The sequence below is a fragment of the Salvelinus sp. IW2-2015 genome, linkage group LG26, assembly GCF_002910315.2.
Source record: "Salvelinus sp. IW2-2015 linkage group LG26, ASM291031v2, whole genome shotgun sequence".
NCBI classification, from domain to species: Eukaryota; Metazoa; Chordata; class Actinopteri; order Salmoniformes; family Salmonidae; genus Salvelinus; species Salvelinus sp. IW2-2015.
In genome coordinates, this window is record NC_036866.1 from 7,534,504 (window position 1) to 7,562,010 (window position 27,507).

Here is a 27,507-nt window from a genome sequence, read left to right on the forward strand (position 1 = left end):
AAGAGTTCAATCTTGGATTCATCAGACCAGAGAATCTTGTTTCTCATGATCTGAGAGTCTTTAGGTACCTTTTGGCAAACTTTAGGTACTAGTGGCTACCATCTGGCCACTCTACCATAAAGGCCTGATTGGTGTAGTGCTACAGAGATGGTTGTCTTTCTGGAAGGTTCTCCCATCTCCACAGAGGAACTCTAGAGCTCTGTCAGAGTGACCACTGGGTTCTTGGTCACCTCTCTGACCAAGGCCCTTCTCCCGGATTGCTCAGTATGGCCGGGCAGCCAGCTCTAGGAAGAATCTTGGTGGTTCCAAACTTCTTCCATTTAAGAATGATGGAGGCCACTGTGTTCTTGGGGACCTTCAATGCTGCAGAAATGTTTTGGTACCCTTCCCCAGATCTGTGCCTTGACCCAATCCTGACTCAGAGCTCTACGGACAATTCCTTTGACCTCATGGCTTGGTTTTTGCTCTGACATGAACTGTCAACTGTAGGACCTATAGACAGGTGTGTGCCTTTCCAAATCATGTCCAATCAATTGAATTTACAACAGGTGGACTTCAATCAAGTCGTAGAAACATCTCAAGGATGATCAATGAAAACAGGATGCACCTAAGCTCAATTTCCAGTCATAGCAAAGGGTCTGAATACTTATGTAAATAAGTTATTTATGTTTTTATGTTTAATAAATGTCCAAAAACCTGTTTTGGGTGGGGGGGGGGGGTGATGTAATACATTTTAGAATAAGGCTGAAACGTAACAAAGTTTGGAAAAAGTCAAGGGGTCTGAATAGTTTCCGATGGCACTGTATCGAGGCCTAGATAGCGCTGTCAATGTTTGCGGTGGCTTTATTTTGACTGAGTAGATCAGGCTAATTCGTGCAGGTGATTGACGGCAAATCATTCAAGAGATTGCTCTCTTTTTGTAATTAACATTACCGGAATTTCTCAAATACATTGCTGAAAATAMCTGCATTTATACATTTATAAAGTGCAATTATCTTTCAATGCGTAACTGCATTTAGTCTCCAATGGCACCAATACTAGCAGATGTGGTACTTTACCCAGGGACATAATTTCAGCAGAACCTCGTGGCCACTARGGTGGCGCCTCACATTTGCCCCGTGCAATTTGTTACGAGTCCTCTGTTATTTACACCTCTAGCTAGGGTCGTTGAAGTGGCCTTGCGCATGCAATCTCTCTCACCAACCTAGCCATTCACTCATCCACTCTTAACTTGTTGGTTTGGATATCTGCATTTCCACCTTCTGGATTACTGAGTTTCTTTGCGCAGAGAATATTAGAGGTTTCCATTAATTAAATTAGCTTTAAGGGCGTAACATTGTTAGTTCCATCATTCTTTCCAAACAATAATTTGATGCGTATCGATTATTTGCTTTTCACTAGTTCGCGTGTGGGTATTTCTTCCATATATTTTTCGTGAGTAAACTAAATTATCGCGACGATACCTATTTTTCACCGGATGATAATGGTTATTCCTATACTCTGACCTCTATTGAACATAGCCTACTATCCATCAMCAAGACTGTTGCGTTCTTCCAGAGACACCACACGGTGCAGGCTACTCATCTAATGACAGTCCGCCGCAATCCGTAGCCTATCAAGTGCCCTCTTTTATTTTCGGCAATGCAATAACGTTTTGGGGTGCCTTTAACCGTGGTAAAACTCAAGAGCAATAACGCAAGTTGAGGAAACGAACAATGTAACACCCACAGTGCCCGACAGGTAAGTATAACCTTTGTTTTGTGATGTGGGCTCAATTATCGGACKACGCGAAATAGCCTACAACAGTTTGAGATATTCTATTCGTTCTGGAAAACCTTAAACATTCACATACTTGGTCAAATAAATCCAGACGGTCAAATAAATCCAGACGTTCCATTTAGGTATGAGCGTTTTGTTTATGGACAGATATGTGGTAGCGTTAGTTTATTGTCTCTAGAATATAATAAAAATGATTCATGCGGCGATGTGGAGAAATTTGACTTTATAGTGTGCCACCTGGCAGGATCAAACATTATAGACTAATGTGGCTCTCTTGAGTCTATTTCTGCACGTATTTGAACGTGAAATGTGCCTGTCATGGGTATCAGTAGGGGTCGATAGACCCGAGGCGATTAAAACCCACTAATTGTAGAATGTAGCTGAGAACAATATGAAACTCAAGGTGTAGGCTACCATTTCAACCTATACCTCACATTCGACTTAAGTATTATTGTGAACTATGTTATGCTTAAATAACAGCTCTGACATGTATTCTCTCCCCCCCCAAAAAAAATCCAAAACATTGTTTTGTACTTTGGGGACACAGTGCTGCTTGCATGACTGTCATATTGAAGAGGATATCAGTCACACACACACACACACACACACACACACACACACACACACACACACACACACACACACACACACACACACACACACACACACACACACACACACACACACACACACACACACACCACAACCACACACACACACACACACACACACACACAGATCAAAATGAAGTGGTTATGCTGCAGGTCTGGATGTTGAGCCCACTCACTGACCCATGCACACAGAGAGGGGAAAGACTACTCAATAAGAATGGATTGATAAGGTCGCCTGTCCTCTCTCTGACTCTATCACGCCATCTCCCCCTTATTCTTTCACCTTCAGCAGAGGCAATGCTGCAATGGACTGATTTCCCATGGGACTCTGCAGTGTTGTCCATATGTGTCTAACAGGATATGAGATCAGAAGATCACAGCTACAACATAGAGAGAATATGCCATGTCATACTGTAGGCTACTTACAGTGCAATCCCATTGGCTTCTGTTGATGGAGCTGATAGCCCATGTCTTGAGTGAGGGTTTATTTWAATTTTTTAACCATCTTTTACGGCACAATGCATCACTGAGCTTTTTCACTAGGTACCAACCAGTGTTTAGAAGTGCAGGCAATAACTTGATGATACAGTATTTATCCATGTAGAAACTCTGACATTAGAAATGTGGTGAGGCAGTGAGTAATTAGATCTTAATTACGATCATGTTTTGAAATTGACAATAAGGTTATTGTACTAAAATAAATCACTGCACTACTCCCCTCTCCACCTTCATTACATAAGCATTCCTTGTTCTAAAAGTTCCATATCTCTCATGTCGAAGTCTCTCTTTGGCATTTTAACTTCTGAGATCTAAGTGATGATTTAAAATACGTATACAACTGGTTGTTTGGATCCTGGATGCTGATTGGATGAGCAGCGTTTCCAAGCCGTGCTGTATTGGCGGTCAAAGGCACACCTATGCCTGCTAACATTTACATCTGAAAATGATTACTGCGCCTCCATAAGAATATCATGTTCATGTAGCTGTCCGAATCATCTCCTGCATTTATCTCAGTTTGCCCATTATTTCCCCTTGCTTCCAGTCTAGTATTTAGTTTGGTACAGCAGGGGTTAATATAAGCCTCGCTGTCTGCCTGTCCGACCTTGGAGCAGACAGCTCTTTAGCACACACAGGAGAAACGTCCGCTATCGTGTCGGACCGAACAACACCATTTACCTGTGACTATATTCACGATACAGCACTTCCTCTTGTGCCTTATTGCTTACATACAGCACTTTAAGTGAGGTGAGAGTGCAGTCGGGTTAAAACGTCTCATTTACCAGAGGAGGATAGTCAAGGATCTCAGGAGAAGACTTCATTGACCACTAAAGCAGCTACTGTAGCTAGCTGAACTAATAGCACTGATATGCATCCCCTTCATACATGAAACCAAACGGTAGAACATACTCTATTAGTTGCTCCTCTGGTTTGTAAATGTAATGAACTATTTTAAGCTATATTTTCCCCAAGAAAAGTTACAGAATATATACTTGATGATATCCCCTTCTGGATTGGTATCTGGTATCTCCCATAACTCGCCCTAGAGAAGGAAGCACTCTCTCGCCTTTCCTTTTGGTCAAGTTTTCGAACCACCTCCTGACGTTGCCATATATGTAATTCCCTTGGAGAACAGGCGGAGATGAATGCTTTTCAAGGGAGATGGAATACTTTGCCAAAACTACTCTGTGATAAAAAAAAATAGCATTGCTGGATTGCTATTTTAAATATTGAAAAGCCAAGTTTTTATAGTTGCAGGATCCTGGTGTTTCCAAGTGCAAAGTTAGAGATGGATCTATCAAAAGATGAATGTCATTATCTAACAATGAGTGAGAGACCTTGTGGGCTGAGTAGGAGCATTCAAAACCCAAAGACCATGATGAAACCACAGGGTTTCTTCATCACTTTTAATGTAATTGGACAAAGAGKAACAATCCACTGTGTTAGCTGGACGGCTGCTTGAAGGCCAGAGGCCAACGAAAATAGAGTATTATTGGAGATCAGTTCTGCTCTGTCTATCCAAACATTCAAACATTGACACGACATGCAAAGCGCACTTAAGATTTGCACCCGTCTCTATAAGATTTAAAACATTTAGAATATTTAACAATCAATCAAACATGGATGTTGTAGTTCTTCCCCATTCGGGGTAAGAATGTAGATTTTATCCGTGTGAAACGACTTTGTGGGTTTTTCTTTTTATGTTTGCACAGCAGCGTTTGGGGTTGGTGAAAGCACCATGCTGCTCTGCCGAGTGCTCAGGGCGATCTGCAGTATGAGTAGAGCAGCAGAGCATTGAAACACTGCCAAGGTGAATGAAGACTGTCAGGCCAGAGTTGGAGGCAGAGCTGGGGGCAGATCCCTGGCACAGCACCTCACCAGGACCTGCCTCGCTCTTGGAACACTACTACTGTACTTGGGAATTGTTATTTTCTGCTAAAATCCCTCTTGCAGGGGGTTTATCTAGGGTGACTCATCAGCTACACTCTCTGGTGTTGCTGTTTTTACTCCAGAACAAGGAAACCTTCTCAGAAACACAGTTCAGTTGTCCTTAGCTGATGTCAAACGTGCAACCCTCTGCTTTCCTCATAGCCGGTGTGTTGTGAGAATTTGACTGCAGAATAGCTGCCATGTGTTCACCCAGGTAGGTGCTTGGCTGTACATTGGTAGAGAAGAGTAGGGGTGAGTTTACCCCAGTGTTGTTAAAAGTGATTTGAGAAAGCCTCGTAAAGAGCTGTGTCAATGCAATCCCCCGAATGATCCATCTGTACCAACTGTCCAGGCATTTTGTATGGTTGTAATGTATTAACTTTTATTTAACCTTTATTTTAACAGGGACCAAGGTCTCTTTCACAGATGCACAGCTGCATATACATCAATATACACTATAAACATCAATATACACTATACACATCAGTATACACTATATACATCAGTATACACTATACACTATACACATCAGTATACACTATACACATCAGTATACACTATACACATCAATATACACTATACACATCAGTATACACTATACACATCAATATACACTATACACATCAGTATACACTATATACATCAATATACAATATACACATCAGTATACACATCAATATACACTATACACATCAGTATACACTATACACATCAGGATACACATCAATATACACTATACACATCATTATACACGTCAATACACGAAAATAATAACAGTCATAGAAATCAAACACATTCTTCAGTAAAAAGGTACTAAACCAGCCTTTTGAATTGCCCTACAGCAGGGCTTCCCAAACTCGGTCCTGGCCCCAAATTCACAATTAATAATATCTGTTCATTTTAGCAAAACCTGCAACATTATAGCTAAGTCGTAGTTCACTCGTACTGCCATTTACACAGTCAAGCTTCAAGTGCATGCCGATTTAGCTAGGCGCTGATTTAGCTAACTAAAGCACTTTGTGTGGAGAACATTTCTGCCAGCCAGGGTGTGCCCTATAAGCATTCCCATCTCATGGAGGCTCTTTGAGTTAAACCCTCAAACCAGTTTTCCTCTGGGGGCTCTTTGAGTTAATACCTTGAACCAGTTCTCCTCTGGGGGCTCTTTGAGTTAAACCTGCAGACCAGTTCTCCTCTGGGGGCTCTTTGAGTTAAACCCGCAGACCAGTTTTCCTCTGGGGGCTCTTTGAGTTAAACCCGCAGACCAGTTCTCCTCTGGGGGCTCTTTGAGTAACCGAATGTGAATGAAGATGCTCTCAGGCGTGTGCTGAATAAGGTCTGAGCACTGCTTCGCTGCTGTACTGCCTAGGCTGGGCCTAACACCTGAAGTTGTCTGCTCGGCCAGTCGGCTGTCCTTGGGGTGAGACAGACAGACAGACAGACAGACAGACAGACAGACCAGACCAGACCAGACCAGACCAGACCAGACCAGACGTGTGAGCTGAGCAGAAAAATGTCAAAGCCTGCAGGCCAGAGAACTACAGAGGAGCCCTACTAGGAAAACAGTTGAAACCGTTATATTATGGTTGTCATCATTACCATAACATGGTCTGAGAATACCAACAGAATATTTCCAATGACTATTACAGTGACAATAGAATAAATTTGAATACCAGTAGACCCCCAGAAAACATGTAAGGCCTTGTATGACCTGAATATCTGATGGTCTCTACATTGACATTGATTTAAGAGTTTTGAAGAATGTTAAGAGAAGAGGTAGAGTCTTGAACAGAGTGTTGAAGAGGTAGAGTCTCGAAGAGAGTGTTGAAGAGGTAGAGTCTTGAAGAGAGTGTTGAAGAGGTAGAGTCTTGAAGAGAGTGTTGAAGAGGTAGAGTCTTGAAGAGAGTGTTGAGAGGTAGAGTCTTGAGAGAGTGTTGAAGAGGTAGAGTCTTGAAGAGAGTAAGAGTCTTGAAGAGAGTGTTGAAGAGGTAGAGTCTTGAAGAGAGTGTTGAAGAGGTAGAAGTGTTGAAGAGGTAGAGTTGAAGACGAGTGTTGAAGAGGTAGATCTTGAAGAGAGTGTTGAAGAGGTAGAGTCTCAAAGAGAGTGTTGAAGAGGTAGAGTCTTGAAGAGAGTGTTGAAGAGGTAGAGTTTCTTGAAGAGGAGTGTTGAAGAGGTGAGAGTCTCGGAAGAGAGTGTTGAAGAGGTAGAGTCTTGAAAGAGAGTGTTTGAAGAGGTAGTCTTGAAGAGAGTGTTGAAGAGGTAGAGTCTTGAAGAGAGTGTTGCAGAGGTAGAGTTGAAGAGAGTGTTGAAGAGGTATAGTCTTGAATTAGAGTGTTGAAGAGGTAGAGTCTTGAAGAGAAGTGTTGAAGAGGTAGAGTCTTGAAGAGAGTGTTGAAGAGGTAGAGAGAGTCTTGAAGAGGTAGAGTCTTGAAGAGGTTAGAGTCTTGAAGAGAGTGTTGAAGAGGTAGAGTCTTGAAGAGAGTGTTGAAGAGTAGTCTTGAAGAGAGTGTTGAAGAGGTAGATCTAAAGAGAGTGTTGAAGAGGTAGAGTCTTGAAGAGAGTGTTGAAGAGGTAGAGTCTTGAAGAGAGTGTTGAAGAGGTAGAGTCTCGAAGAGTGTGTTGAAGCGTTAGAGTCTTGAAGAGAGTGTTGAAGAGGTAGTCTTGAAGAGAGTGTTGAGAGGTAGAGTCTTGAAGAGAGTGTTGAAAGAGGTAGAGTTGAAGAGAGTGTTGAAGAGGTAGAGTCTTGAATAGAGTGTTGAAGAGGTAGAGTCTTGAAGAGAATGTTGAAGAGGTAGAGTCTTGAAGAGAGTGTTGAAGAGGTAGAGTTTTGAAGAGTAAGAGTCTTGAAGAGGTAGAGTCTTGAAGAGAGTGTTGAAGAGGTAGAGTGTTGAAGAGGTAGAGTCTTGAAGAGAGTGTTGAAGAGGTAGAGTCTTGAAGAGTTTTAGTTTTAGTTTAGTTTATTAATTCAACCATTTAAAAAACAAGCACACATAAAACGTAAAGTCATACATGCACATGAATAAAATCATCGAGGATAACACACAATAAAGTCTGGGACTTATTTCGTTGTGGTCCTCTTGAGACAAGAATCTGTGAAGAGCTGAACAGTGAGAGCTGAGCAGAGCAGGAGTGAACAGAGCTGGAACAGATATAAACCAGAAATCTATACAGATTATGGGGAGCAAAGAGTAGAACTCAGGAGGAGCAGGCTAGCATACAGCAGGCAGGGTCGAGATTAGAGCCAACTAAACTGATGGAGTGTAGTAGAGTAGAACTCAGGGGAGGAGGCTAGCATACAGCAGGCAGGGGTCGAGATTAGAGCCAACTAAACTGAATGGAGTGTAGTAGAGTAGAACTCAGGAGGAGCAGGCTAGCATACACGCAGGCAGGGGTCGAGATTAGAGCCCAATAAACTGAATGGAGTGTAGTAGAGTAGAAGAATAGCTTTACAGCGAGGTGTAGAGCGTTCATTCATCTTCCGGAGTGCCCTGTCGGCACATACAGCCTCAGCTGGAGATGGAAATGGTCGGGGAGCGGGATGGAGATGGAGACGGACGCTCTCTTTTTTCTCCACATACACTGAGAAACCTTGGATGGTAGAGGACATCTATAATACATCTCAGTAATCTATGAAGGAAAGTCATCATTGATCCAATGCTTTTATCAAGGGTGGAGGGAAAATAGTGAATTCCCGCTGCCCTAAATGACCAGGAGAATTCAAGTAATTGAACCAAAATGTTACATTTTTGGCATGGCTATCCATAACTGTCTGTCCTTTGCCCTCTACCTTTCTTTGTGGATAGTTGTCCATAACTGTCTGTCCTTTGCCCCTCTACCTTTCTTTGTGTGGATAGCTGTCCATAACTGTCTGTCCTTTGCCCCTCTACCTTTCTTTGTGGATAGCTGTCCATAACTGTCTGTCCTTTGCCCTCTACTTTTCTTTGTGGATAGCTGTCCATAACTGTCTGTCCTTTGCCCTCTACCTTTCTTTTGTGGATAGCTGTCCATAACTGTCTGTCCTTTGCCCCTCTACCTTTCTTTGTGGATAGCTGTCATAACTGTCTGTCCTTTGCCTCTACCTTTCTTTGTGGATAGCTGTCCATAACTGTCTGTCTTTGCTCTACCTTTCTTTGTGGATAGCTGTCCATAATGTCTGTCTTTGCCCCTCTACCTTCTTTGTGGTAGCTGTCCATAACTGTCTGTCCTTTGCTCCTCTACCTTTCTTTGTGGATAGCTGTCCATAACTGTCTGTCGTTTGCCCTCTACCTTTCTTTGTGGATAGTGTCCATAACTGTCTGTCCTTTGCCCCTCTACTTTCTTTGTGGATAGCTGTCATAACTGTCTGTCCTTTGCCCTCTCCCTTTCTTTGTGGATAGCTGTCCATAACTGTCTGTCCTTTGGCCCTCTACCTTTTTTGTGGGATAGCTGTCCATAACTGTCTGTCCTTTGCTCCTCTACTTTTTTCTTTGTGGATAGCTGTCCATAACTGTCTGTCCTTTGCCCCTCTACCTTTCTTTGTGGATAGCTGTCCATAACCAAATGTTGCTTGGCTCTGTTAATGTATCAGATGGGGTTTTGCAAGTCCTGTCTTTAAACAGAAATAACCAGAAGCAACCTATTCAGCTTCCAGTGTTTGCTGCCTGTGTACTGGTGGTAAAATTGAATCCCTGGTTTACTGTAGATGGCTTCCCTTCAGGCAAATACATCTTGGATTCAGTTGTCAACAAACATTAAACCAAACCTTATCTGGGTTAAAATGAGAAAGATGACGATTTTGTTCAAAAAGTAAGTTGTAATAACAAGGAAACAATGTTCTTCTGCAAGGTAGGCCCATTATAAGACAACATAAAATATGAGTCTGCTCTTCCACATGCAATAGAATCAACCCTTCTTAATTTAGTCTGAGGCTCTCTCCCTCTCTGTTCTCTATCCAGCCAAACATACTGTAACACAAAGACGTTAGAGCCTACTGTAGCTCTGGATAACAGAATGACACAAATTACATTAACTCTGTGACCATGAATCCCATTTGGGTTGTGCTTTTTGTGCAAGATAGCAAGCCCAGGCATCCCATACAGTGGCAAGGCTTCCACAATATAATGTGTTCCCTGATAGCAAGCCCAGGCACCCCAAACAGCGGCAAGGCTTGGAGGCTTCCACAATATAATGTGCTCCCTGATAGCAAGCCCAGGCACCCCATACAGCGGCAAGTCTTGGAGGCTTCCACAATATAATGTGCTCCCTGATAGCAAGCCCAGGCATCCCATACAGCAGCAAGGCTTTAAGGCTTCCACATATAATGTGCTCCCTGATAGCAAGCCCAGGCATCCCATACAGCAGCAAGGCTTTAAGGCTTCCACATATAATGTGCTCCCTGTGCCCACTTTGAGATTTAGGGGGATGCCACATGGGTAAGCGGATTTTAGTTTGGCTCTGAAAAATGAAGCTGTTCGTAACATGCTCCAGTCAGCTGTTTGAAGTCAAGTTGGAACACCCAAGGTCTATAGGAAGATGTGATCTCTGTTGATTAGAATGGATTTGTAATTAAGACATTATAACCCAGAGATGGAGGCCAAGGTTTCTTTGATTGTGTCATCCCACTAATGGTTGAACATCGATTGAAGAATAGTATGCAGAGAATTAAGTAGGTCCATGGTTATTACAGTTCTAAAGGTATTACATTATTTCTTGAGGCTCTACGTTTTAGTAGCGTCAGCTGCTTTGGATTGGATGACTGGTACATTCTTAGAAAAAGTATTCCAAAAGGGTTCTGTGGCTGTCCCCATTGGAGAACCCTTTTTGATTCCATGTGGGCTCTAGAGAGAGCGAGAGAGACAGACAGACGGACACAGGGCTGTTGTGTGTCTGTGTGTGTGTGAGAGAGAGAGGGTAGTGTGTGTTGTTTGTGTTGTTGTGTGTTGTTGTTGTGTTGTTGTGTGTGTGTTGTGTGTGTGTGTGTGTGTGTGTGTGTGTGTGTGTGTGTGTGTGTGTGTGTGTGTGTTGTGTGTGTGTGTGTGTGTGTTGTGTGTGTGTGTGTGTGTGTGTGTGTGTGTGTGTGTGTGTGTGTGTGTGTGGTGTGTGTTGTGAGATGAGAGAGAGAGAGAGAGAGAGAGAGAGAGAGAGAGAAAGCACTACAGCATAATTGAGTATCAGCTCACAGATGCCCTTCTCCCTAGAGGCCTGAAGGAAGGTAGGGCTCCAATCACTGGTGTGGCAGTCAGGTACATGTAATTCCTAGGAGATGAATGCTGTACCCTCATCGTCACTCTGTCACCACACACCATACTGATGACATAGTGGCGGCCAGATTACAGCACAGATGTGCTCAGTGGTTGTGGTTTAGCTACACTGTTCTTACCGGGGGTATCATTTGAATTTCCATGCATTTGGACAATAAAGTATTGTACGTATCGCAGAGATGGCTAGAGAAAACACTGGTTGGCTGGGCAGTTTAGTTTAGGACTGTCTCGATCAATCATCTGTAAAAATGCCCTAGGTTCTCTTCTTCTCATACTCTCATGTAGAGAATGATTGCCATGCCTTATGGATATATGGATATGTGCTCAAGCAGCAGAGGCAGAGAGGGGTAATTCCGGCCGCAGAATGACCAAATCKCCCTCTAGTGGTCATGGGTGGAATGTTATTAACATTCTTCATGATTGTATAATTAATCAACATTATTTCAAAAAACCTTCAGAAAATCAGGTGTTTCTATGTCAAACAGTTTTGTTATATTTCAGTGATGTACACTGAACAAAAATATAAACGCAACATGTGAAGTGTTAGTCACATGTTTCATGAGCTGAAATAAAAGATCCCAGAAATTATCCATGCGCACAAAAAGCTTATTTCTCTCAAATGTTGTGCACATATTTATCTACATCCCTGTTAGTGAGCATTTGTCCTTGACCAAGATAATCCATCCACCTGACGGGTGTGGCATATGAAGAAGCTGATTAAACAACATGATCATTACACAGGTGGGGACAGTAAAAGGCCACTCTAAAATGTGAAGTTTTGTTACACAATACAATGCCACAGATGTCTCAAGTTTTGAGGGAGCGTGCAATTGGCATGCTGACTGCAGGAATGTCCACCAGAGCTGTTGCCAGAGAATTGAATGTTCATTTCTTTACCATAAGCCGCCTTCAACGTGGTTTTAGAGAATTTGGCAGTAAGTCCTACTCATCAAAACTTTCTGAAAACATCCTACCTCTACTTTTAGGCCAGTGTCAATGACTAAACCATTGGTAGGAGCCTGCTTGGTGAAGTGATACACCTCCAGCTCGCAATGGTTGAAAATACTCTCCTATTGCAAGCTGTTGGCTTTGGACACTCTTAATATGTGATAATGTATGCCAAGGCGTTGAATTCCACCTTCAGAAGACGTGACGCTGTGTGAGGGGCTGCTGATGACATCCTAGTGAAAAAGGATTTAGTCTGTGCCGGTACCCAGTGTATCCGACACATGGGCTCTGCATATGGTCATGTGATTGCATGTGTAATGTGTTGATGTCCATGACCACGGCACTGTTTGGGGATAATGTTCAGTGACAGTGTAACATCGCTAAGCCTATGTGGATGTGATGTCATGTGTGAATGTGATCTGGAAGTGGTGCTTGGAATACATACCCCTGTCTTGTGGCAGGTTTGTGTGTTATGAATGTGATTTGCATTTATAAAATATAGCGCCTTTCACTAGGTCTTCAAGAGCTCTTATCGTTTTATAGGGGAAACTCACTCCATCCACCATCAATGTGTAGGCCTAATACTTTGGCATGAATTGCTGAATGTAAAAAGATGGCTTACTGTGCATCCAAAATGGCACCCTATTCCCTACATAATGCACTATATAGGAAATAGGGTACAATTTGGGTAACCGTCAGTGTCTTATCCAATTAAATTATTCCCTCTCTCTCCTCACTCTCTTCTCTCTCTCTAATCCTTTAATTAATTAACAATGGCATAAAATAAACTGGATCAACTGAAGTGGATAGTTGGCTTGGGAGAGGACAGTTAGTCTCTACTAAATTGCAGATGTCTCTATTAGTCTGTACTGCAGATGGTCTCTATTAGTGTACTGCAGATGTTCTCTATTAGTCTGTACTGCAGATGGTCTCTATTATGCATAGGTACACGCAGAACCTGATTTCTTTGATTAGTCCTGATAGCTGGGAGATTGGTCTCTTTGTGTCACATGCAGTATAGAGGTCTCTATTAGTACTGTACTGTGCAGATGGATCCGGTAAAGTTAGTGTACTAGCTAGATCGACTTTTGAATATATTAGTTCACTCGTTCCCTTCGCAAAATAGAAAGAATATAACGGATAGTGTGGAGGACGTGTCCACTCCGAACTATTCACTCCTCTCCAAACAGTAGCTCCTTTTTTTGTAAAGGTCAATGAGTTCATTCAGTTCACACTAGGGTAGGCACAGTGGCCATACAGCAGGATGGCTATCATATTAGTCTGTACTGGCAGATGGAGTCTCTATGATGTGCTACGTGCGGATCGTATCTCCGAGTGAGTACTGGCATGCAGTGAGTCATCTATTTAGTTTTACTGCTGAGATGCGATCTCTTATGATAGGGTGGTTATTCATGCAGAATGTTTCTCTATTAGTCTGTTACTGCAGATGGTCATAACTCTCATTACTCTACTGCAGATGGTCCTGCTATTAGATCGTACTGCAGATCTATCTTGTAGTGTAGGCGTGTAATCAATCGGCAGTGTAGAGTTAATAATACTCACTTTATCTTATTAGAGTATGAAATTGGTGTCTGTAGGTAGTCAGGCCAAACAGTCTATGCATCTGATGAGAGCTGTATCAGATGTGCACAAGCACTGTGACAGAGAACTTGGAGGGTGATAGTGAGCAGTACAGACGACAGGGAGTGTCGAGCTCTGCGCAGAAGTGGAATGAATGTTTAGAGTCTATAAAGGTTAATGGGATGAAGAGATGGAGTAGATGGGCTGGATGAAGAAACAACAGGTTAATAGGCATGAGAGATGGAGTGAGGATGGCTGGATGAGAAACAACAGGTTAATAGGATGAGAGATGGAGTGAGATGGGCTGGATGAAGTAAAAACAGGTTAATAGGAAGAGATGGAGTGTGATGGGCTGGATGAAGAAACAAAGAAGTTAATTTAGGATGAGAAGATGGAGTGAGATGGGCTGGATGAAGAAAACAGGTTAATAAGGAGAGAGATGGATGTGAGATGGGCTGGATGAGCACACAGGTTATAGGATGTGAGATGGAGTGTAGATGTGTGGGCTGGATGATAGATAACAACAGGTTAATAGATGAGCGATGGAGGTGAGATGTGGTGGATGTTGAAGAACAACAGGATTAATAGGATTGAGAGGAGTGAGATAGGCTTGGATTGAACGACTAACCAGTCTAGCTATAGGTTGTTAGCAGAGGGAGGTGAGATGGGTCTGGATCCTTGACAAGGATAATCAATTAGGTGTCATATGCTGACTGTGACGTGACTCGACCGCGGGCCGTAGCGTCTCGATTGTATGTGGCTGGATGGTACGTAAACATGAGGTTATATTTTATGGATTTCCTTTACGCTCTCCTTGTGATGAGATGGCCTAGTGTCCCTATGATGGGTGGTTGGTCTCTTTTCCTGTCCTCTGGCCTATTGAAGCCACTGTTGCCTCACTCTTTTTGAGTTTTATGGCCTCTGGTTGATTACTATACCATCTGGCCGACTGTTATCATTCCACAATGACGGTTAACTATGAGGGCGCTTGGTCATTAGGCTGCGGCGGAATTAATGAGAGAGGGAGTGAGAACCTGCGTCGCTGGGTCGGTACTTGCATGGAATCTAGACAGGATTGATAATGGAAATCCTATGATAATGAAGAATTGGGGTGCAGAGATGTGTGGGGCTCGGATGAGAAACTAACAGGTTATATAGGATTGAGAGATGGAGTGAGCATGGGGGAAGTATGGAAGATTGTGAGGTGAGAGGTTGATGAGACGCTTTTAGCACTACGAGGGAGTGTTGTGAGTGTCCAATAGATGTTGTTGACGTTGTGTGTGTGTGGTATGAAAGGTCTGTCTTCAGGAAGCTGGGCTTGGTCAGGGTCGAGGAACATTCCCAGTGTCATGGCAACTTTCACGAAATGTATGCGAGTCAGTCATCGGATCGTGTCACACTCATAATGGTGATAGAGGGTAGAATGACTGAAGGCTGTGTTTGACAGGTTGTACCACTATCAGTCACACACATCATATACTCTACACGCATAACACCATAACAACCGCACTTGAGGCCGCACGCACCGCGACGCCGCCCGGCGTCAGCTAGACGACACCACCACAACAACACTATCACACTCACTAGGCCACACCAAAACATCACACCACACACACGACACAACAAATCACCTACGACACACATTACATAGTCCACCTGCCGCTGCGGTCCTCACTCTACACTCCACCAACAACTTCCCACATCGCACACACGACCGAACACATCGACACACCACACACCTACTTAACCAACTGTCCCTTGTACTTCTTTTATTACCTTTACTGGGGACTACTATTAGGAGTTAACTCAAGGTCGGCATCAAAATCCTTATTTTTTTTTCGCTTCGCCTAACCCTGCCTTGCTATACGTTAAACCCCTCTAATGCCTTAAGCCGGTACCGTCTTAGGCTTTTATACCCTAAACGTTCTCCCCTTAACCCTCCTAACCTTAACACTCCAACCTAGCTCCTAATCCTAACCCTAAACCTAATTCTAACCCTCACACTAATTCTAACCTTAACCCTAAACCCCTAGAAATAGCATTTGACCTTGTGGAGACAACAAAAATGTCCCCAGTTGGTCAAATGTTGTTTCTTGACTTCTGGTCCCCACACGCTGCATCTCTCCAGGACCGCATCTCGGAGCCTTTTCATCTTAGATTGTTGACATAAATGGCATGCATTCTTCGATCTTACGTAATTCTGCAAATCTGAGGACATTTGTAACTGCTTACGTAAAATCCTTACAATGGGCCCTTCCAGAAAAGTGTCCCTAAATGTACTTGGTCCATTGACAGAGACAGTGCGACTTGGTGCGACAGCCTGTTCGTGTATTGCAGTCTTATCAGTGTTTGGGCTCTTCAGGCTGTGTAAGGGGATTGAAGGCTGCGACGGGCCATGGTGTTGTTTTTCTAATCTGGGCCCAGCGGTGGTGGTGTGTGAGTGGCTATCCAGCTCTCTCTCTCTCCCTCCTCTTTCTGTATTCTGTGTGTGTTTGTGAGAGCGCGAGAGAAGAGAGAAATTGAGACAATGTTTATGTGCATGTGTGTGTGGGTGTGTGTGTGTGTGTGTGTGTGTGTGTGTGTGTTGTGTGTGTGGTGTGGTGTGTGTGTGTGTGTGTGTGTGTGTGGTGTGTGTGTGTGTGTGTGTGTGTGTGTGTGTGTGTGTGTGTGTGTGGTGTGGTGTGTGTGTGTGTGTGTTGTGCATTCACATGTGTAGAATCTCTAACAGGAGCCCATGTCCATGAAATACATGGTGAAATAGCCAGGATTAGCTCTCTGCAAATATTGAAATGACATAACAAATGGAAGGGATTGTTCCATACTGATGGGATGGTTCCATACTGATGGAATGGTTCCATACTGATGGATTGTTCCATACTGATGGAATGGTTTTCATACTGATGGGATGGTTCCATACTGATGGAATGGTTCCATACTGATGGGGTGGTTCCATACTGATGGGATGGTTCCATACTGATGGTGGTTCCATACTGATGGGATGCTTCCATACATGATGGAATGGTTCGATACTGATGGGATGTTCCATACTGAATGAATGGTTCCATACTGATGGGATGGTAAATTACTTAGTGCTGGGAGATGGTCTGGTGTGTTTCTGTGTGTGTTCCCCATACCTGTCTCTTCATCCACATATATTGCGGTTGTGTAGCAATAACCTTGGCCCGTATTCATAAGAGTCTCAGCGTAGAGAGAGTAGAAAGTGCTGATCTAGGAACAGGTCGATCCACTTATAATCTAAAACGCAAAAACTGATTCTAGATAAGCACTACTACTCTGTGGGCTTTCTGAGTACAGGCTCTGGTGTTACAGTCAAAAAACTATGTTTCAATAGTACTTAGACAAGGAAATTAGTATACTTCACTAACTCTAGAAAAAACGTTCTGCAGCTGTCCCCTTAGGAGAACCTTTTTGGTTTCATGTAGAACCCTTTGTAGTTCCAGGTAAACTCCTTTGGGTTCTATGTAGAGCTCTCTGTGGAAAGGGTTCTACATGAACCAAAAGGGTTATGGAACCAAAGTTTTTCTATTGGGGACAGCCACAGAACCAGCACTTTTTCCCCCTAAGTGATTTCACTGATTTCAAAGGGAACTTACGAAGTAATATGACAGCATGCATGAAAGCTAACTAAAAGCAGAGTGAATATTTTTGTTTAATCAAGGTATTATGTGGAGGAGGCCTTTTGAAAAGATTGCCAACAGAAGGTTTTTACTTCAATTGACCAACTATTAGACAGGCATAGTTGTGCGCCAATAAAAGATGTTACATCACCGTCTGAGCAAGTCATTGCCCACAGCTGGAAAGATGCAGGTGGACAAAAACAGACATGACTGGTCACTTCCTGTTCGTGCTTCTGACAGGAAGTGGTGTGCGTCCTCCGTGGAGCCTAGGATCCCTGCTGTGGCGGCGCAGCGTCCACCTGCTGCCGTCTGATTGTTATCTCATTAGACTGACTCCACTAATCCAATCTTGCTCTGCTGCTCAAACTAAATTCTGTCTGGCTGACTGGGGGCCCACACTTCCTCTATCAGCGCACTTTTCACACAACACACACACACACACACCACACACACACACACACAACACACAACACACACACACACACACACACACACACACACACCACACACACACACACACACACAACACACACAACACACACACAAACACACACACACAAACAACACTATGCGCTGCTGCTACTGTCTATTATCTGTCCTGTTGTCTGGTCACTTTACCACTACCTATATGTACATAGCTACCTAAATTACCACTCACATCGACTCGGTACTGACTCACTGTGTACAGTGCCTTCGGAAAGTATTCAGACCCCTTGATTTTTTCCCACATTTTGTTACGTTACAGCCTTATTCTAATATTGATTAAATGTTTTTTTTTCGACAATCTACACACAATACCCCATAATGACAAAGCAATTATTTACATAAGTATTCAGACCCTTTGCTATGAGACTCAAAATTGAGGTCAGGTGCATCCTGTTTCCATTGATCATCCTTGACATGTTTCATCAACTTGATTGGAGTCCACCTGTGGTAAATTCAATTGATTTGACATGATTTGGAAAGGCACACACCTGAGCTAAAACCAAGCCATGAGCTCAAAGGAATTATCGGTAGAGCTCCGAGACAGGATTGTGTCGAGGCACAGATCTGGGGAAGGGTACCAAAAAATGTCTGCTGCATTGAAGGTCCCCAAGAACACAGTGGCCTCCATCATTCTTAAATGGAAGAAGTTTGGAACCACCAAGACTCTTCCTAGAGCTGAGCAATCATAGGAGAAGGGTTTTGGTCAGGGAGGTGACCAAGAACCCGATGGTCACTCTGACAGAGCTCCAGAGTTCCTCTGTGGAGATGGGAGAACCTTCCAGAAAGACAACAGCCTCTGCAGCACTCCACCAATCAGGCCTTTATGGTAGGAAGCCACTCCTCAGTAAAAGGCATATGACAGCCCGCTTGGAGTTTGCCAAAAGGCAACTAAAGACTCTTAGACCATGAGAAACAAGAATCTCTGGTCTGATCAATCCAAGATATAACTCTTTGGCCTGAATGCCAACCGTCACGTCTGGAGGAAACCTAACACCATGCCTACGTTTAAGCATGGTGGTGGCAGCATCATGCTGTGGGGATGTTTTTCAGCTGCAAGGGACTGGGAGACTATTCAGGATCGAGGCAAAGATGAACGGAGCAAAGTACAGAGAGATCTTTGGTGAAAATCTGCTCCAGAGCGCTCAGGACCTCAGACTGGGGCGATGGTTCACCTTCCAACAGGACAACAACCCTAAGTACACAGCCAAGACAACACAGGAGTGGCTTCTTTGTGACAAGTCTCTGAATGTCCTTAAGTGGCCCAGCCAGAGCCCGGACTTCCACCCGATCTAACATCTCTGGAGAGACCTAAAAATTGCTTTGCAGCAACGCTCCCCATCCAACCTGACAGAGCTTGAGAGGATCTGCAAAGAAGAATGGGAGAACCTCCCCAAATACAGGTGTGCCAAGCTTGTAGTGTCATACCATCAGAAGACTCAATGCTGTCATCGCTGGCAAAGGTGCTTCAACAAAGTACTGAGTAAAGAGTCTGAACACTGTATCGCCATGTTATTTTTTACTTGTTATTGTTATTCGTTAGTTACTGTGTATTTATTTCACTGTGTATTTACTCCACTGTGTATTTATTAAACTGTGTATTTATTCCACTGTGTATTTATTTCACTGTGTATTTACTCCACTGTGTATTTATTTCACTGTGTATTTACTCCACGGTGTATTTACTCCACCGTGTATTTACTCCACTGTGTATTTATTTCACTGTGTATTTACTCCACTGTGTATTTATTCCACTGTGTATTTACACCACTGTGTATTTACTCAACCATGTATTTACTCCACCGTGTATTTACTCCACTGTGCATTTATTCCATTGTGCATTTATTCCATTGTGTATTTATTCCACTGTGTATTTACTCCACTGTGTATTTACTCCACCATGTATTTACTCCACCGTGCATTTACTCCACCGTGCATTTATTCCATTGTGTATTTATTCCACTGTGTATTTATTCCACTGTGTATTTACTCCTCATGTCACTATTTCTATTTGTTGGAAAAGGACCCGTAAATAAGCATTTCACTGTTAGTCTACTACACCTGTTGTCTACAAAGCATGTGACAAATAAAATTTTATTTTATTTGGTTTAGTTAAATTGTTTTTGTGTGTGTCGTGTGTCTGTGTGTCTTGGTCTTTGACTGACTATGTGTCTGCATGCCTGGCTGAGCACTTGGTTTTGAGTGTGTGTCAACTTGCAGTGTGTCAGTCAGAGTGTGTGCCAGTTTGCCGTGTGATCTATGTTAGCCCCTGTGGCAGACAGTCTATATACGGCTATGGTGTGTGTGTCTGTGTGTGAATGTGTGTGTGTGTGTCAACAATGGACAGCCAAGATGGTGTGTAGATGGTGTGTTTCTATGTGTTTCTATGCACAGTATTTAAGCCTATACCTAACTATACACTAGAGTTGGCATCTGCCTGTCTGTCTGTCAGTATGACCGAAGCGTTTAATCTGACATCACCTGGATAGGTTGATCCCTGAAACACACCACTGATAGCAGAGAGACTGACGACTAAATCACTTTTAAAGGCCAACTATTTGTTATAGCATTCTAAGACAGTCCATGATTCTGTAGTACAACCTTTTATCCCCAGGTCCCCTTTTTTTCACATTAGATTTATTAAAAAATTATTTTTGCTTATTGAGATTATTAAATACAACACCAGCTTGATTTTGTTTCATTTGAGGGACCTACAAATGTTTGTTGTTTTGAAGCTAATTTTCTGCAGTTCTATGTAGTGTTATTCCACTACCAAATATGTTTAACTATGATAATGTACACTGCTCAAAAAAATAAAGGGAACACTTAAACAACACAATGTAACTCCAAGTCAATCACACTTCTGTGAAATCAAACTGTCCACTTAGGAAGCAACACTGATTGACAATAATATTATCACATGCTGTTGTGCAAATGGAATAGACAAAAGGTGGAAATTATAGGCAATTAGCAAGACACCCCATAAAGGAGTGATTTCTGCAGGTGGTGACTACAGACAATTCTCAGTTCCTATGCTTCCTGGCTGATGTTTTGGTCACTTTTGAATGCTGGCGGTGCTTTCACTCTAGTGGTAGCATGAGACGGAGTCTACAACCCACACAAGTGCCTCAGGTAGTGCAGCTCATCCAGGATGGCACATCAATGCGAGCTTGGCAAGAAGGTTTGCTGTGTCGTCAGCGTAGTGTCCAGAGCATGGAGGCGCTACCAGGAGACAGGCCAGTACATCAGGAGACATGGAGGAGGCCGTGAGGGCAACAACCCAGCAGCAGGACCGCTACCTCCGCCTTTGTGCAAGGAGGGCACTGGCAGAGACCTGCAAAATGACCTCCAGCAGATTTTGCAGTGACGTAGTGTCCCCATGACTGACAGAACACTGAGCCAATCAAGGCTCAACTAGAGAACATTACTGAGGAACATTACCAACCCCAACGCTCTGTATTTTCTGCAGGCTGCCCCACCAAAACAGAAAAGCACTGAACAAGGCTGAAACACCTGCATTTTGGAGCTGCCTTATCCAAAAAGCAAAAAGAGACCATGTTTGTATGCGGCTTTATTCTTCTTCTATTTTTTATTTATTTTTTACATTGTTTGCAAATTGATATGTGACATGTATTAATGCCAAAGTAACATGCAAAACAAGCATGTTAGCTAAACAGTGTGGGCTCATGACGGTCGCCACTGATATGAAACCTCAATTTATTTATACATTTTCTATTTTACAGAAAGTGATTAGATCAGTTGATAGCGACAGGGTCACACATTATATTACTTATACAATTTATTTGCTCCCTCTGCTTTAGCTTCTGTCAAGAGTCAGTGTGCAGCAGGTAGGACGGAGTCAGGCGCAGGACACAGAACTGAGTAAAAACGTACTTTACTCGGAAAATCACAAAAAATTCCATACAGGGAAAAATATTCCAGCTCGACACAAAAGAGCGACTACTTAACAAAAAACAAACACGCACGCAACAAACCATGTGGGAACCAGAGGTTAAATAGGGAATAAATTATAACGTAATGGAAACCAGTGTGTACATCAAGACAAAACAAATGGAAAAGAAACGTAGATCGGTGGCGGCTAGAAAGCCGGTGATGTCGACTGCCGAACGCCGCCGCGAACAAGGAGAGGCACCAATTTTGGCGGAAGTCGTGACAGCTTCTGAATGTCGTAGAGACACACAAATATATTCTGGCATTTCACAGCTTGTTTCTAGCCTACGCGTTGTTTTAGATCGGTATACAACAATTGCAAATAAAATTTATAAAATCTAATCAAGGAAGGTCCCACGCTGTAACCACTGCTATAATAGACCCTGCATGGCTTCTGAGACGTTGACCTGATGTCTGCAATTCTACCTTGGTGTGTTCTCTCTCTGTGTGTGTGTGTTGTGTGTGTGTGTGTGTGGTGTGTGTGTGTGGTGTGTGTGTGTGTGTGTGTGTTGGTGTGTGGTGTGTGGTGTGTGTGTGTGTGTGTGTGGTGTGTTGTGTGTGTGTGTGTGTCGTGTGTGTGGTTGTGTGTGTGTGGTGTGTGTGTGTAGACGAGAGAGTAGATTTGTAGATTTGTTTGACTACCAAGAAACACTCTGTTTGACCCTGATTTAGCCCACTGCAGTACAATATATTAATAACTCCCTTAATAAATCCCTTAATAACTATTTGATGAAGAGGTTCTTGTTCACCAGCATATTGTGATAGAAATAGAATGTATTGTTTGGACTTGGTGTAGCCCAGGTTACAGTATAGTGGTGGATAAATAATGACAGTATATGGCACAGCTACAGTGAGAGCTCATCATTTGAATGGTAATTGGCTGAATTTGTCCAGATAATTCCTGTCTGGAAACATCTAAGGAACCTACAGTAGAACAATGTACTAGGTCTGAATGCTCTTCGGGTACTCGTGCATGCACTTGCACTTTCAAAGAGTGTAGTGACGTCTGTATAACGTCATCCTGGATGTGAACTATTGTTTTTGTTTTTCGGACATGACCAGCACACTGACGTCTTTTTTCCTCTCTGACCATTTTGTAAATTTGCAGCCCCATCTTGTGGCAAGGATTTGTACTTCAAGATAACTTATTTTTATTATGTATATATATATATTATTATTTTTTCTTCAAGATAACTTATTTTTGTTATATATATATATTGTTTTATATATTTATATATATATTTTTTTATTTTCTTCAAGATAACTTATAAGGAAGTGTAGCCAGGAAACAGTAACATGGATATTTAAATAAAAAAGATAGTTTAAATATAGCTTATTAGATGATATATGGCAGATAGTTTTTCCTAGCCATAGGACTTCTACATCTTTTCCTAGCCATAGTACTTCTACATCTTTTCCTAGCCATAGTACTTCTACATCTTTTCCTAGCCATAGTACTGCTACATCTACATTGCTTGCTGTTTGGGGTTTTAGGGTGGGTTTCTGTATAGCACTTTGTGACATCTGCTGATGTAATGAGGGCTTTATAAATACATTTGATTGATTGATTGATGATATGAAATGATATTGGATTCTTTATTTCTTGTTGTGTTAAACAGGGCTTAGTTTGGTTGGGTCTCGAGACGACGACGCTGTGTATCTGTCACATCTGTCATCATCAATTCTCCCCCTGGGTTCCTCGCCCGCCACTGGGTTCCTCTCACGCTGGTCGCTCCCGCCCTGGGTTGCCTCTCCGCGCCTGGGGTTTCCTCTCCCGCCTGGGGTTTCCTCTTCCGCCTTGGGGTCTTCCTCTCCGCCCTGGGTTTCTCTCCGCCTTGGGTTCCTCTCCGCCCTAGGGTTTCCTCTCCCGCCTGGGGTTTCCTCTCCCGCCTTAGGGTTTCCTCTCCCGCCTTGGGGTTTCTCTCCCGCCTGGGTTTCCTCTTCCGCCGGTTTTCTTCTCCCGCCTGGGTTTCCTCTCCCGCCCTGGGGTTTCTCTCCCGCCCCTGGGTTTCCTCTCCGCCCTGGGGTTCCTCTCCCGCCCTGGGTTTCTCTCTGTCCTCTGCCTGGGTTCCTCTTCCGCCTGGGTTTCCTCTCCCGCCCTAGGTTTCTCCGCCCTGGGGTTTCCTTCTCCCGCCCTAGGTTCCTCTCCCGCCTGGTGTCTTTCTTCTCCCGCCCTAGGGTTTCCTCTCCCGCCCTGGGGTTTCTTCTCCCGCCCTGGGGTTTCTTCTCCCGCCCTAGGGTTTCCTCTCCTGCCCTAGGGTTTCCTCTCCCGCCCTGGGGTTTCTTCTCCCGCCCTAGGGTTTCCTCTACCGCCCTGGGGTTTCCTCTCCTGCCCCGGGGTTTCCTCTCCTACCCCCAGAACAATCTTCTGATGTGAGTACAGTACACAGGGGCTGAGCTGTCATCGAGTCTTAGCCACCCCCCATTCTCTTATCAAATGAGATGCTATTGAGAATACAAATGTTCTGGCCCAATAAAAACCAAACAAGTAATGAAATGAAATAGTAGTAAGAGAGGAGAACAGCTCCATTGTTACAGAAGGCTACTGTACATTACAAGCAGGCATGTTGCAGTATACTAATCATTGACATTGTCTGAGATCGTTGTACTGCCCATGATCTTCTCTCTTACAGGTTTTATTGCACACTTTGCTGAATGTGAGTTCCAATTTCTTCCCTAGAACAGGGGTTTTCAATCCTGGTCCTAGCACTCACACACCTGATTCAAATCAAAGGCTTGATGAGGAGATGATTAGTTGAATGAAGTGTGCTAGGGCAAAAACTAAAATGCGCACCCCAGGACCAGGATAGGGAAACACTGCCATAGAACAATATATTAATGTTTTATGGTATTCAGTTCATCTGGGTCATCTGGGTCATGTTCTGAATGAAATGGGAAGGTACTACCTGAACATGTACCGTTAGAACACACATTCTCGTTTTCGTTACAAAACATTTTGCTACATTGTGTCCTACTGAACACGACCCAGATTTCTGTTGGTCCAGTGGCCATCTGTGATGATTATGCCACTTCCTGTGCCTTCAGAGTTTGATGGAGAGCTGGTCGGATGACAGCTGGAACTGTTGTCATAACCGGAGGAATTCTCGCCACGGTGATACTCTTGTGTATCATAGCAGTGCTCTGTTACTGTAGACTCCAGGTAGGTGTGTGAGAGAGAGATATTAAGCCTCAGAATCACTACAGTCTCTGTTCACTTATTTACTGTCACAACATCCCTCTCTCCGTCTCCCTCCCTCTCCCCCTCTGCCTTTCAGTATTACTGCTGTAAGAAGAATGGGTCAGAAGGGGACACCAGCWCCGTCACGCAGCCCCACTTTGCCTGCAACGCATGCAGTGCTCCCGGGGTGGACAGGACAGCCGTCACTCCCCTCTCCCTCTCCCCGGAACTCCCTGCCTCCCACGCCACGGGCCCCCCCCGTAACTACTGCCCCACCTGTTCGCCCTACGAATCACCCTTCTATATCAGAACCACCGACGAGATGCACAACGGCGGCGAGCGCATCACCTACATGCCCACGCACTATGAGAACCCAGCGCTGGCTCTCGCCCTGCCCTCCCTGCATGGCTCCYTGCTGAGCACCAGCCAGCATCGCAGCAACCCAGCACCGGACTTCTACACCAACACTCGCGCTATAAGTACAGACGTGTGACCCACTTCCGATGTCCTGTTGGCTCATTTGGTTGGAGCGTCGTGTTTTCTACTGCAGGGCTGTGAGCTCAATCCCTGTATAGGCCATGCACTGTACACAGAATATTTGTTCATTATTGCTTTGGATAAAAGAGACTGGTAAATGACTATGTTTTTATGAGGGTAGTCTCTGGTAGCCACTGTGTCTCTCTGCTGACAACTAAAGAGAAGAGGATGAAAAAGGAGCATTGAGAGACAACACAGAGCGTTGACCCTTTGACCTGGTCATGCACTTCCTTGTTCTTTCTCCCTACACTGTGTCAGCTAGCTTCCAGCTGGATTTGAGTACACTCAAACAGTATTGTTTTTTAAACAGAGGTAGCTATCATGTTTGTTGCTGTTGAATTAAAAACTAGACTCCTGTAATACAGAGGCAGGGAGCATCCCTTAGTGTTCAATAGACCAAGAACAATACGCTGTCTGGCGAGGTAGTGTGTGGRATTCTAATCTTCACTGTTCGAGGGCTATCTATATCGTGGTTTTACCTGGACCTACTCTTGTCATTTCCCTGTATCTGCCAAAAGAGATTCTGTTTGATTCTGAACTACAAAAAAAAGCAAATTACATTTTCAAGTGAAAGTAATCAGAAGAAAATGAACATAGCAAAAATAGTGAAGAGACCCTAACTCCTTCAGAGCTTTCTCTATGCAAGACGYAAAACCCGAATTGGTTGGAGAGAAAAGTTTAACAATGCAGCTGTCCAGCTTGTATGTTTTTTTCCCTCCAAATGTTTGTCATATGTAACTGGAACTATTGAAAGACTATTGTTTTATGTTATTGAAAGAGGTATGTAGCCTACCATGGCTACTTTTGAGACAATGGAATTTGATCACATAATATAATAACTAGAATATTACAGTTTAAAGATAAGTTTTCAAGTCAGGACAGGGGCATTTTGTAAGTGGGTGATGCAGTATTGCAGTTAGTGATGATTTGTCTGTCTCTGTACCTGTGTCATTGAGTGCACTACCATTCTTTGTGCAGAACAATGAAGCTACAGTACAGTTCAAATTGTATTTCTCTTTATTGACAATGATGTAAAAAGTTGTAAATGTATATATTACCAAATGCATTGAAAGCATTTCTATTTGTTTGTCTCTTTGATTAACTGGCTGATGACTTTTTGGATTCGGTCATGATGCATTTTGAATTGGGACGTGTAAGTCTGGTATGATTTAGATGTAGTTTGTGCCATTTGGTGTCTGCACTCTTCTGATCATCTAATTGTTGATTCTATGAACTGTACACATCCATGTATTTACACACTTGAGTGTTTATTTCAACTTATGATGAACTTGAAATACAATATTTATGTAATTGGTAACAAAATACATAATTATTAACCTTGTTATATGGCACTCATTTTTAACCAATTATTAGACAACATTGCCTGCCATGTATGATATTATTTTGCCCTGGTGTCTTTTTATGTTTTAGTGTGAAACAGCAAAAAATGACAGACATGTATGATAGGGGTGATATTAATTTTACTATAGGTTTCTAAAAGCACCCTGATCAGCTACTTCTGTATAGAGCTGAAAAGTCCTATACCCTATCATACCTGTGACAACAGCAATGCTCATATGGATACAACGATACCAACATMAACATACATTTGTCTATTAAGTCCTTACACTTTTGATTAGATGTTACAAGTTTTTTGCACCAGTGCAAGTCTTGTACTTGTATTTTTGTCCAACATTAAATAAAGGAATGCATATATTGGAAAAAATGCTGTAAGATGTAGATTGAAGCAGGAAGCTGTTATACAAATGATTGTCCATGAAAAAGCAGTTGTGTGTTAGGGCGTTGTTTCTAGTGTTTATTTGCTCTTTAAAAAGGGGTGAAAAGTGTGTGTCTGTTCAAAAGCTTCTATAAATCTGTCAATTTAAATCCAAACAAAGACAAAACATTTCAATTGAGAATATCTACCGAATTACATGCCCCATAAGGATACATTTTCTTATTTAATTCCTGTTGGTTTAGGTTATTCATAAAATAACTAACAGATAAAAAGAAAATACTATGCTAAAACAAAAGGGTGAAATATTAAAAGAGAAACAAACAAAAAAATGATTTCACATTGTTACCTTTTGACAATTAAAGATTTATAACTGCTTGAAATATATTTGTTGTCCATTAT

The 27,507-nt window shown here is 43.0% G+C and overlaps 2 protein-coding genes across 2 annotated transcripts; one reads left to right on the forward strand and one right to left on the reverse strand.

Moving 5' to 3' along the window:
* Window positions 1-1,164: 1,164 nt before the first annotated feature.
* Window positions 1,165-27,464, forward strand: LOC111952259 (protein FAM163A). Its single transcript, XM_023970806.1, has 3 exons — window positions 1,165-1,740; window positions 24,701-24,815; window positions 24,931-27,464. Exons 2-3 carry the CDS (start codon window positions 24,723-24,725, stop codon window positions 25,324-25,326), a joined length of 489 nt encoding a protein of 162 aa, XP_023826574.1. The 5' UTR covers window positions 1,165-1,740; window positions 24,701-24,722; the 3' UTR covers window positions 25,327-27,464.
* LOC139023089 (octapeptide-repeat protein T2-like) lies at window positions 23,267-24,588 on the reverse strand. The gene is made up of 2 exons (XM_070435381.1): window positions 24,574-24,588; window positions 23,267-24,004 (listed from the first exon to the last, which is right to left on the reverse strand). Exons 1-2 carry the CDS (start codon window positions 24,586-24,588, stop codon window positions 23,267-23,269), a joined length of 753 nt encoding a protein of 250 aa, XP_070291482.1.
* Window positions 27,465-27,507: the final 43 nt, after the last annotated feature.